The following is a 12,382-nucleotide window of genomic DNA, read 5'->3' on the forward strand; positions in this document are numbered from 1 at the left end:
TTCCAGTTAATATGCATGGCGTTTAAGGTGCACAGTAGCAGTTCAAATACTGTAATCCAAGCTTCTGATGGCAGCAGATTGGCAAGTGCAGCATTTGTAATTCCAGAGCTTACAGGGCTGGAAAGAAAACCTCCCATCCCTGACAGTATGGAAGTGGCGCCTTCACGCACCATGACAGCTTCTGTTGCGGAAAAGAGACACAAACCCTGTGGGTGACAGCACAGCTCACACTTTATTCCATCGTGATTGGTATACATGTGGGATCAAGACAGCAAGAGACGAAACTCAGTGCAGAACTCCTCTGGACTAAAGGGTCATGAAAGGCATTACTGGTTTTGGCACACAGATTGGAGGGCTGTACATGGACCGGAACGCACTGGTCAGTGAAATAAAATGCATGAGTCGAACACATGTCAAAATCATGTCTGAGTTCTGTAAAATGTTAGAGTAAATAATTACAGACTAACATGCAGCTTTATATTAGTCACATTATTCACCTACAGACTATTTCCCTCCCGCAGAGAGATGAAGAAATGACCTTAGTTATCTGTTCACGGTAACTGAAAAGAGCAATCAATACACATTAGAGACCTGCCTGTTGGCTTCTATGGCAGTCCATCAGCGTGGGAGAAGTAGTGCTTAATCATGTACCCTTCTCTGTCACGTTCTTCTTAAACTGAACCTACTGACTAAGGACTTTTCAACTTGTACTTACTTGAATGCAATTCATGTCTTTATCACATCAAAAAGCAGTTTGTTAGTTTATGTACCCTTATAAATCACAATGGACAAGAGGGGGGAAGCTAGCTAATGGGCAGACTTTCCTTTTCAAAGATAACAGTATGCTGACAAGAACATCAAAGAAGTAATTCTACTATGCTGCAAGTCTTTTAGGTTTTCACACCACTGTATCACACAGGAGTCCAAAGGAGCCTGGTGGTGGGTGATGTCCCAGTGCAGAATGCAATCCTGTAGGAGGCTTACAGAGTCTATGTGGTTTCTTGAGGCAAAGAGAAGGAAAGAGGGGAAGGAGCATTGGGAAGAGGGGAAAACCAGCCTTCTTCAGGAAAGGTGCCACAAAGAAAGAGCAATTCACTGGCAATCGACTAATCACGGTAGGAACCGGCTGTTTAGTTCAGAAGGCCTCTGAAAAGTATTCCCCAGTACTCTTTCTATTAACCCTAACCTGACTGCTTGGGCTAGGTTTCCTGTGGTTCTCTGTTATGTTCAATTCTCACAGGGCTGTTTTTAGCTTTTGCCGGCGGATGGTCAGATTTAACTCAAAAGGGCAACCCAATCTGCAGAGAACAACTTTTCTTTACTAATGCAGGCATGTGGTTAATCTTCATTCTCTTTCTGGAAGAAAACAAATTGCAGTATGTGTCCTGGGCTATGCGCACGCAACCAAGGACAGTGCTTACTTGCTGAGAAGATGATGTAAATTTCCCCTAGCTTTGAACTGATTGAACCAACTTGGGCTTGGAACCAACTCCCCATCACAATCACCTGCACTAGCAGCATGTGCGGCCTTTAGGTCACTCAAAGGGCTTTTTCTAAGGGCTTTGTGTTTACTCAGGAACCGGACACACCTGCTCTGACTTCGCCACAAGTCTGACTTTACGTCACACTGAGGAATGGTTCTTGTTTGTAACCAGTCCAGGAGATTGGTCGAATCCTATAGTTACCAAGATAGAGCTCAATCACTGGATGCTCATAATTTTATATTTGTACATGATATTACTTTAAAAGTTCAGCAACCAGGAAGAGATGAAACAAAAGAAATTTCTTCAAATTATGGCCCCAAAGCATCATATGAACGCACGAGAGAGTTAGGATTAAAGATGTCTTGATCCCTCCCCCCACCCCCCTGCCCCAGAGGTTTATCGCTTCCATCTGTGAACTGAATTGATGATCATTCTTTCTTGGTCACCAACACAAGGAATGTTTGATTACAAACAGATAGGTGAGCAGAGCAAGACTTGAAGTCTTAGTTCTTAATCATCCTGATCTTTAAATCTGAAACAAGACAAGAAGCCCCAGGCAGTCCAGGAATGGAGATGACTGGGAAGTGTGATAACATGCCTGAATCAGTCACCATCCCTTGGAAAGCACCACTTCCCAGAACTCTTAGCAGGCCAATTTCCCTCCCCCCCCCCCCCGTCCCCCCCCACACATGTGGCATTGTTTTTTGTAAGAGATTATGTCAGTTTACTGTTGTGTAATTTATAGCAGGACATTTTACATGAATTCCACAATAAATACTCATGGCTGTTTCAAAGTGGAGTTTGTCCATGATCTGAGGCTGGTTTCAAGCATTTCCTGAACTGGCACCTACGCCACGAGGCTCTGTTCTCTCTGGGCTAATCTAGATCATTAATCACCATCACCCTTAATCTGTACCATTCATAATCATTTTCAGGTGAGCCATCTCTTTAGAAAGAAATAACCTTGCTAGAGCTGCATACCTGCAGACAGTAGAAGGCTGGTTAAAGAAGGTGAGTTGGGGGCCGGGGGTGAGGGAGGACTGAAATGGGATGAATAAGAAAAAATGTAAGACTTTTCTCCAAGGTCTATACTTGCCTGATCATGGGGCAAAAATTCATAGAATGTGACTCACAAACTCTTAAGATGTACTCAAGAAAGGTTTCCAAGCTTCCTGGTGTAGAGTCCCTTAGCAACTATTGGGTGTGGAATTCCCCTACTTCTTCTGGAATTTAGACTTGGGGTCGGGCGGGCGCAACCTGGCCAGGACGTTCCTCTGGGTGGGTAACACTCCTCCAATGGCCGCCCTGGTTCTGCTCACGGTCCTGCTGAGCAGCTGGTTTGCCCCTCTGGGGGGCCTTCAGGAGGGTAGCCAGGCAGTGGAGGAGACCTATGGCAGACAGGTGGACCAACGGGAGGTATGGAGAAGGGATGGCCTTGGGATTTACCGGAGGCCAAGGTGGCAGAGAAAGAAGGGGCAAAGACTGATGAAAATAACTAGAAAGAAAGTTTTGGGCACAGAATAAACAAGAGGGGCAGGGGGAAGATACACGGACCAGGAAATGTAATAGCAATCAAAGACGAGTAATGGTTCAGAGGGAAACACACCAACGGAATAGAGCTTGTCTGACTGATTCACAAAGACACTCTTCCCAATAAACTGGCAATGAAGCCATCCTTCACGCCGGGAACACACACACTCGAAGATGAGAGTCTCCTTACAATTATTATTCACATTTCAGTAGTTCATTAGCTTGCTGTTTCCTAGATGGCTTACTTCACGTAGCAAATCCACAGCTTAGGTACCTACCACTGTGTGGGGAGTGAGGGTAGGGCACAAAGTGAAACAATTAAAAGGTAAACTTAAAGGGTTGCGAACGAGTTAGTAGCACAGTGGCACAGGAGATTGTCAATGACAACGACAGAGGTGGGTACAGGGTCACCGGCCTGGCGTGCGCAGTGTTGCCGGCTACAGGAGAGCGGCTCCCTGGCTCAGGAGGCTACCTTCTTGTTAATTAAAATTGAGCAACAAGTGAGCAGCCCGTCCACCTTCTCCAGTTCAGAATTGCTCACGGGGATCAGCATGTGGTCCTTCAGCTTCTCATAAATCTACAGCAGGAAGAGGAGGAGGAGAATGGTTATGCCTCAGGATCTGTCTCCACCCTGTGCTGTAAAGAGCAGCTGTGGGCCCAGGCTGGTCTTCGCGTGCTAGTGTGCTGGCCCAGCAGTACCACAAGTGGGTGGTCTGAACACGCAGCTGGCTCTTTTCTCAGCGTTCAGAAGGCCAGAGGTCTGCCTTCAGGGCATGGCTCTAGTTGGCATTTGCTCTTTGTTTACTTTAACTTCTAACCAGTTGCCTTTAAGTCCCGTTGGACTTACGGTGGCCCCACGTATGACAGAGTTGGGCTGTGCTCTATCTATATGCTTTTCAGTGGGAGATCCTTTGGCAGTAAACTGCCAGGTCATTCTTTCAAGTTGCCTGTGGGAGCACTTGAACCACCAACCTTTTGCTTAGTAGCCACACACGCTTGTACCAGCTAGAAACACATTTCAGCTTCTAGTACAGTGGTTCTCAATTTTCCTAATACCGCGACCCTTTCATACAATTCCTCATGTTGTGGTGACCCCCCAACAATAAAATTATTTCGTTGCTATTTCATCACTGTAATTTTGCTACTGCTATGGATTGGTCGACCCCCATGAAAGGGCCGTTCGACCCCCAAAGGGGTCGCAGCCCACAGGTTGAGAACCGCTGTTCTAGTATGCGGCACCCCTAGGAGTTGCTGCGCTTGTGGATGCCCCTGCCCTGTGTGTCTGTCTTCACTTGGCTTGGCATCTTCCCTCTACTTGTGTCTCTGTGTCTGGTCTTCTGTTCATTTTGTAATTCAGAAGTGATAAGGTTTAGAGCCCAGCCTTCCATGACAGGCCACATGAACATAACCAAAGAAACCTCCCTATTTCCAAACAAAGTCCTATTTATGGATACATGGGTGAGAATTTAAACCCACCCCCCACTTTTTTTTAGTGGGAGTGGTCTACAAGTATCATGGACTACCAGAAGAATAAATAAATCTGCTTTGGGAGAGATATAGCCAGAATGCTCCTTAGAAGCAGAGATAGTGAAACTTGGTCTCACATACTCTGATGACATTAACAGGAGGGGCAGGTCCTGGCAAAGGGAGGACATCCGTTGCTGAGCATGAGGAAGGTCCTCTGTGAGATGGATTCGACACAGTGGCTACAACCACGCGGTCCAATGGAACGTTGGTGAAGGTGGCGTAGGCTCCGGCCGTGCTTTGCTCTGCCGTGCTGAGGTGGTTATGAGTCTGAACTGAACCGATGACACCTAACATCGACAACAACAGTGGAACGCCATTCTATCCATAACCAATCTTCTTTACTCACGTAGCCCCAAGATATGTGTGTAATATAGACCTCACGAATGCCCACAGAGATAGCAGCAGTTGGCTAACTACCAAGCAGCTCTGCGCTTTAACATCAAAATCAAAGAAGTATCAACAATGTGGTTGTTGCTATAGCTGCTGCTGTCTCTGACAGCTTAAGTGACCCAGGAAAGGGGGGGACGCAGGCCCTCGGTCAGACTATTACTTTCTGTCTCCATGTTGTAAACCTCTTTGGAAGTTAATGCTGCTTTCTTGACTCAAACCACTGTGATATCTTGACAAAATATAATTTAAGTCAAGGATTTCAGGCCAAACTGCTTTTAAATTAAAGGGTGGAAATTTTACAGCATCGTTCGACACTTAGTTGAAAGCATGTGTCAAGGCTTCAAATTAACAGCCCCCAAGATTTTCCTTCGACAATCAAACAAAGCACATTTTCAAACACAATCACTTGAAAACGCACTGCCAGGAAGCCACCTCTCCAGCTCCTTCAGGAGGCACAGTGCCCTTTAAAAGTCCGCCCGGTGGTTATCCAGGGCAGCGTGGGGGCCCGAACCCAGCTCTGGCAACTTAATGCTTGCAGCTGATTTCCATCAAGTGCTGCCCTCTCTGATGTCGAGGGCCGCCTGCAAGGGTTAAGTAAGACCACGTAGGCAGCGTGCTTGGCACCGGGTCTGGCAGTGGTGACTGTGACTGAAATCATTATCACTGACGGCCACGGGCTGAATTCAGAATGAGATCACCACCGTCATCTGGCTGAAAGGTGATCCGTGAGGCTGACAAGGCAGGAGCCTCTGAACCATTTTTTCCAAGAGAGTTCTGGCCCCCAGTGCTGCTGCTGCCTCTCTCAGGGTGGGTGGAGGGTTTGTCCCAGAACCGTCATTTAAACAACCCCCATGCACAGGAGGAGCTTCCTGCTGCCTAGGAAGCTTCCTTTTCTCAGCCCCAGCAGAAGGCATCACAGCTTTGGGGCATTTGTCTTCCACTTTAGGAAACAAATGACCCTCTGAGCAGGAGTGGCTCAGAGCTCTCAGGAAACAAAGACCCAGAAGACCTTCTAATTTCAGGGCTCTGTGCCTAATGAGTCTCTGGGCGTGGGGAGGTGCATTTGATCAGAGCCAGAACACAGACTTGGAAGGTCCAAGTACTTATTTGAAAAGCTTTCAAAGCCAGGCATGATGGTCTCATTACACTGAATACATTAGTGACCAGTGACATGAGTGAGAAAACTGAGCTAGACTTTCCTTGTGGCCTAAATGATTATGAATCCGTTTTGGTCTAAGGGTTTGGTAAATCATGACAAACCCCAGGCGGGAAGAGAGTCAGGAAGGCCGCCTCAGCAGCGGTGGCCTGAGAGGATGGGATTTACCTTAGCACTTTCAGGATACTCTTCAGGGGTCCGGTGCAGCAAGACGTGCCCTTTGCTGGGGCTGTTGAGATATATACAGTTTGCAGCCATGTCGTCAGGCACAGTGAGTTTGTCATAGCGGTGGTCACTCATCTGCTGCATAATCTGTGAGAGAGACAAGGAAGGCCTTAGGAGAGGGTCTCCCCACACTTTCCTTATGGGCTACTGTTTGGCTCAAAGTTGAGCCGAGCGAGTAAGAAGTTAATTTTCTTTTGAGGGCTAGCTCCTTGAACACAAGCCCAGGTAGGGAAGAGAGCACAGAGCAGGCACTAGGGGCCTGTCGGATACGCACTAACTCGTGGGACTGTGGACAAGTCGTGTAAGCTGTCCAAGCTTCCGTAGCCTCAGCTAAACAACTGGCAAGAAGATGTGGTATCCATTTCCCATAGGGTAACTCCACAAAGATTCTGGGGTGGAAAGCAAACAAAACCAAAAGAGATGTTGCATATGAAGTGCTTGGTACAACACCCCCCGCCCCCTCCCGGGCCATCACGTTGATGCCAACTCATAGCAGGCGTGTGGGTCAGGGCAGAACTACTCCTATGAGTCTCTGACATGTAACTGTTCACAGAGGAGAAAGCCTCATCTTTTACCAGCCGAGTGACAGGTGATTTCAAACTGTGGACCTTGCGGCTCACAGCCCCACGCATCACCTCCAGGCCAGCAGGGCTCCCGCGAAGCACAAGGTCCGCGCAAACAGTCCACGTGTAATTCATGCGTAAGCCCTCTGTTCCTTGTAAACTGACACACAGCAGATGATCAAGCCAGGTTGCTAACCTCCTGATTTGCTTCTTCATTCTGTTCCCCTCTTCAGGAGGAGGCAGAGAAGCACTGGCATATAACAGTGACCAGCCACATTCACCAAACTTTGCACCACCTCAGACAAACCACGGCCGGTCTACGGCCGCCAGGAGAGATGTGAATTCATTATACAATGGCTACAGTGAGTAAGCCCAGAGTTTGCCTTTTTAAAAAATGTACTAATACTTCATAGAAGGGCACTACCCTCTGAAGTCCTAGCCCAGATGGTTTGGGATGTGAGACAACAGGGAGCAGCGAGGTTTGGAGTAAGCTTGAGTGTGTAACACTTAGAGGCTTTAAAGAAAGAGAGGAAAGCAACATTGCATGCACAGATTGTCTAAGTCACCCCAAACTCATCTATTTCTTCCAGTTTGTGCCCCTCCGTTTGGCAAGATAGTGCAGACCCCCGATGGGCAGACTGATTTCTGCATGGGTACAAATGAAGCCATTTGCACTACTTACAGGATGGCAGTTAGGTTTGTGAAGGGGCCTCTTTGGGTCAGTTTGCACATGGTGTGAGTCTCTTATTGTGTGCTGGTGAAGATAGCGCATGTTGGTGATAAGCACAACTAGACTGCCCTCCGAGCACCTGGCAGCCAGGCGCCCTGGGTCAGTGGTTGACTACGAAGAACCTTACTTATTCCTCTTTCAGAAATGTTCTTAAAACCTGGCATGCACAACGACTTTCCACATCTACAAACAGCAACAAGTCCACTCACTTAATTTCCAAAGGCGGGGGTGGGGGTGGGGTGGGGGGAAGCATGGGAAGCATTTTCTAGATGAGTATAGGCAGATTGGCTGCCAGGGAAAAGCACCAATCTTCCTTTTCTCCTCATTCAACCCAAGGATCTTCCAAAGTGCTCTTTGCCATGCAAGCACCTCTGGCTGTGAGCATGCGAGGAGTTGAAGGGGAACAGAGCGGGGAGGGGGGGGACCACACCTCTCCGCCTGGCCATTCCACCAGCCTCACAGCCATGGGTGACATTCCTGCCTCGCTGCCTGACTCACGCATGTCCGGTGGGGACTGTGATGCAGGAGCATGGAATGCAGGGCATTCCAGAGGAAACATTATCAAAGACCATGATCAGGGCCGCCTTCTTGTTTATCAACTAGGAAGCAAACTAAAATCTCCAAGGTTGTGCCTACCTTTGGAATGTGCCAGATTCTTTGGAATAACCTAGCCTGTTATTTCCTCTCAGCGCGTGCTTTACTTTGGCTCCAGCTCTTTCCATTCCCAGGCCCTTCTCTACCTGCCCCTCCTTGAGGGAATAATCTTCTCATCTCTGCGTTCCTATTTGTGTTATGTGTCATGCTTCAGTTAATGATATTTATGAAAATACAAAAATCTAATTTCTCTTTTCCTACTTTTCACTGCTTTCCCCTTTCCCCAGCCTTGTATTTTTAATTTATAGCTCCTGGCGGGGACTCTGAAAAGCAGCTCACTAAGGGCCAGTACCCAACCTAGAAGTACTTGAGGACAGGCTCATTCTTCTCGGCACAGTAGGAAAATCATCATAATACCCCAGTGGAGAAACACTTTGATGGTAGGAATATATGAAGTAGCTCACTGATAACTTCTACTGAGAGTCATTCTTCAAAATAAATGACCTAACAAAGCCACCAAAAGCCACTGCAGAGAAGCTTTTCAATTAATTTATCAAGGTCCCGTTGTTATCATTTTAAGATAGGTTTAAAAATGTGCCAAAAGAAATGACTTTTAATAATAGAACAAACCCCATTTTTTGAGCAGTAAGTGGTTCTGTAAAAAGGAAACCCCACCCTACCCTCCCACCCCCAAATCCACAAAGGCTATGCAGGCAGTCTTTCTAACTGGAAAAGATTTAGGCAGTGGTCACTGTGAAAAAGCACTAAACACACACACACACACACACACACACACACACACACACGAAGAGGCTTCAAAAAGTTCATGGAAAAGTGGAACTGTAAGATAATGAAATTTTTTCCATGAACCTTTGGAAACCTTTGGTATCCATATAAATCCCCCACCGCTGTTGAGTCAACTCTGACTCATAGTGCATCTATCTGGGTATCTGTCTATATTCTCTCTCTCTCTGCCTGCCTGCCTCCCCAGCCTTCCCACCAGGCCCATGAGAAAGCTGAAGGTGATCACCAGTTTGCTTTCTGAACACACAGCAATTCTGTCTTCTGGGAGGAAGAACAGGTCTCGCGTTTCCTGTCAGTGTACACGTTTCCCTCGCCTCCTGTGCTATTATGACCTGAATAAGACGGCTTGCCCTTTACTTATAGCTGAGGCAGGAGACCCATGTATACACAGCACTCAGAGTGCTCCTCATTCTGAGAGTAAGGCTCAAAGGGATCCCGCGGGGATTTGCTCCCACCGCCTGCTTGGCGGGGCCTCACCTCCAAGAGCTCTGTCTCCGAAGGCCGAGCAACGGCAAGGCTGAGACGCAGGCTTTCTTTTTGCTTTGAGGATTCACAGAGCCTTTGTGAAAGATGAGAATCATCTCAAACATCCCAAGAATTTGGCTGTTGAGTGCTTAGTTCCGTGTTCATATATATATATATGTAATGATATAACTAAGAAAGGTTGGAGGAGGTCTTATGGCTACAAGGCTTTGTGTAAAGTGTTCTTTGAACCCCACAGATGGTGTTTCCTGGTTCTCACTGCCCCGCAAGGCAGACTAGAAAGGAGAAAGCACCTGGAATCTACCCATCACCACAAACTCCTGTCCCTCAGAGCAGACCCCTCCATGCTGAGAGCCCCAGCCTGAAGCTGGAAGAGTTCACAGATTCTAACCAGCTCTGCAGGGAAGACCTGGCAAGTCCAGTTGCCTTTCTGACTTTTCCCATTTCCCGAAGGATTTGTTCCACTTAGTGTGAAACATTTGGATTCATCACGACTGGGGTTAGATAGAATTGGTTCTGGACCTCTCTGGGCCAGGCATGATGGTGCTGGGAGGTGGTCAAGGGAAAGAGACAGTAGGGCAACTCAGGCATGGGCTGTGCTTTCCGAAGGTTGTGCTATTTAATCTGACTGGGTAAGCAGGTGAAGGCTGTGCCCACGGTCAGAAAGCCAACCTCTGTCTGCGCTCCTGAACAAAGAAGGCACGCAGCGTGAGAGGAAAGCGCGTTGGTGATCATCTTGCCCCTGCTGGTCTGTGACACAGCTGCTTGTGGGAAGGACTGGTCTTGTCCCCAGAGGGAGCTGTCATAAAATAGAGTGCGAACGGTCTGGCGTTCAGCCCACGAGAATCTACATGGCTAGTTGTATTAACATCCAGGCATTTCCGGCAGTTCCTAACATTTCTGGGAATTCTCTCATCCTAAGAATTCGAAGGCGACTCCATTCTCCTGCTTCTTACTCATGTTTTCTTTGTTTCAACATTGTTTTTCCTGTTATATCTGGGCTATGTTGTTTCACAGAACAATTTAGGACTCATTAGTCAGGTACTAAAGCAAAGGTATGTATAAAGTAGTCATAAATATTTAGGAAACATTTAATGTACATTTTAGGCTTGTTCATATTGATCATCCTGTGAAATATACATATTCACCCACCTCAACTTATGAAAATTAAACCAATATTAAAACCAAGTGGTTATAAATTCTTTTGTGAATATCCACATGTGATACACAAGCATACTTTCATTGATAATGGAAATGTGAAATCGTTCACTTATTTATCCATCCATCTTGGGTTTCTTGAGTGCCAGACAATATAATTAAGCACCACGCCTTACCATTCTTTTAAAGTTTGAGCCCAAATAGCTATGTATAACATTCTAGATTGAATATCATATTTTTAATTTTTTGTAGTCTTACTACATATTATCTGAAAATGAACAGAAACAGGGAGAGAGATTGTCTTTTTAATATCCTCTCTAATTTACAGACCATACAGATCATAAGAATGAAACTACATGGCTCTTTTTAGTTATGTCAGGGCAAATTTCCTCCATCAAATACTTCCATGAAGAGCTCGTTGCTATTTTCCTCTGGAATTCTCTCTCATGTGAAGCTAATGCCTTGCTCACATCATATAGGCCAAAAGTGCATATAGAGCAAAGACTTCTCCTCCCCAGCCACCAGTATCATGAAGCACTTCTGAGAGGAACCATTACAAACAGCAGCCAACTACAGAAGGCTAGGGAAACCACATACCTCTTTAGAACCAGTCAGGGGTATGTGGGAGGCTAGGGAGCAGGACATAGGTGGGGGAAAAAAACAACGTCTAGGCTTGGTGAGTTTATTTTCTTATTTTTAAAAATTTCATGAAAAAACAATTTATACATTTTCAAGGGCCCCTGAGGGAGGGAAGGAGGGTGTGGGAGGGAGGGGGAAAATGAGCTGAGCGCTCAAGTAGAGAGAAAATGTTTTGAGAATGTTGGTTGCAACATTGTGCTTGACACAATAGATGGATGTGTATGGATTGTGATAAGAGTTGTACGATCCCCCAATAAAATGACTTTAAAATAAATGAAAGAAGTGGAAATGAAAGAAATTCAGATGAAAGAATCCCTCCTAAAATGCAAAATTTGAGGTCCTACCCACCCTCCTCACCTCTGCCCATGCATTATCTACGACCGGCTTTACTGCAGACGGACATTTCCTGTAGTCTTATTTTCCTGTCTCCTACGTGAACCCAGGAGACAGGTTTACTTGGCTATCAGGGCCATGGCATGGCTGTGCCTGTACCACCACACCTGTAAGCACCCAAAGCCACCATCAAAGGTAAATTCTCTCAATTCTGTGGGTGTATTGCTCTTTAAAGCTCCTTTGAGACCTAGTGACACAGTGGTTAAGTGCTTGGTTCAAACTCACCAACGGTCCTTGGCACACAACGTGACCGTCTGCTTTTGTTAAGATTTACAGCTTTAGACACGTTTCTACTCTGACCTACAGGGTGGCCATGCGTTTTGGTGTTTAGGTCATTTGACAGCATGAAACAAATGGAGCATTTATTGAGCCAATCTATTTATTGATGATTTCATCTCTACGTCACCATTCGTATCTCATTACAGCTTTATTAGGAGGTATAATTTTCACTCTCAGAGATGGGAAAAGACCAATGTTCAGAAAGCCAGTAATTTATCTGAGGATACACATTAGGAAAGTTTAAGCTAGGATTGAAACACAGGTATAATATCCACCAAATACCCATATTTTCCCTAAGCCCCCAAACACCTCTTCAACCAATAAACTTGGAGCCCCCTTTCTGGGTGCCTATAGGCCATTTTTCTCTCAGTAACTACCACTCAACAACTACCAGGGAAATCCCACCAAAAGGGGAGTCTTGTGCTGC

At 46.3% G+C, this 12,382-nt stretch overlaps 1 protein-coding gene across 2 annotated transcripts in view; it reads right to left on the minus strand.

The window, feature by feature from the left end:
• Positions 1–213: 213 nt before the first annotated feature.
• DDAH1 (dimethylarginine dimethylaminohydrolase 1) overlaps positions 214–12,382 on the minus strand; it is a 155,582-nt gene continuing 143,413 nt past the window's right edge. For both annotated transcript variants that reach the window (XM_075557853.1, XM_075557863.1), the window contains exons 5-6: positions 6,256–6,399; positions 214–3,591 (exon numbers count right to left, since the gene is read on the minus strand). In XM_075557853.1, coding sequence (XP_075413968.1) covers positions 3,475–3,591; positions 6,256–6,399 — 261 coding nt within the window. In that variant the 3' untranslated portion in view covers positions 214–3,474. The remainder of the gene's footprint in view (positions 3,592–6,255; positions 6,400–12,382) is intronic.

Source organism: Tenrec ecaudatus, chromosome 1 (genome assembly GCF_050624435.1).
Source record: "Tenrec ecaudatus isolate mTenEca1 chromosome 1, mTenEca1.hap1, whole genome shotgun sequence".
Taxonomy (NCBI): domain Eukaryota; kingdom Metazoa; phylum Chordata; class Mammalia; order Afrosoricida; family Tenrecidae; genus Tenrec; species Tenrec ecaudatus.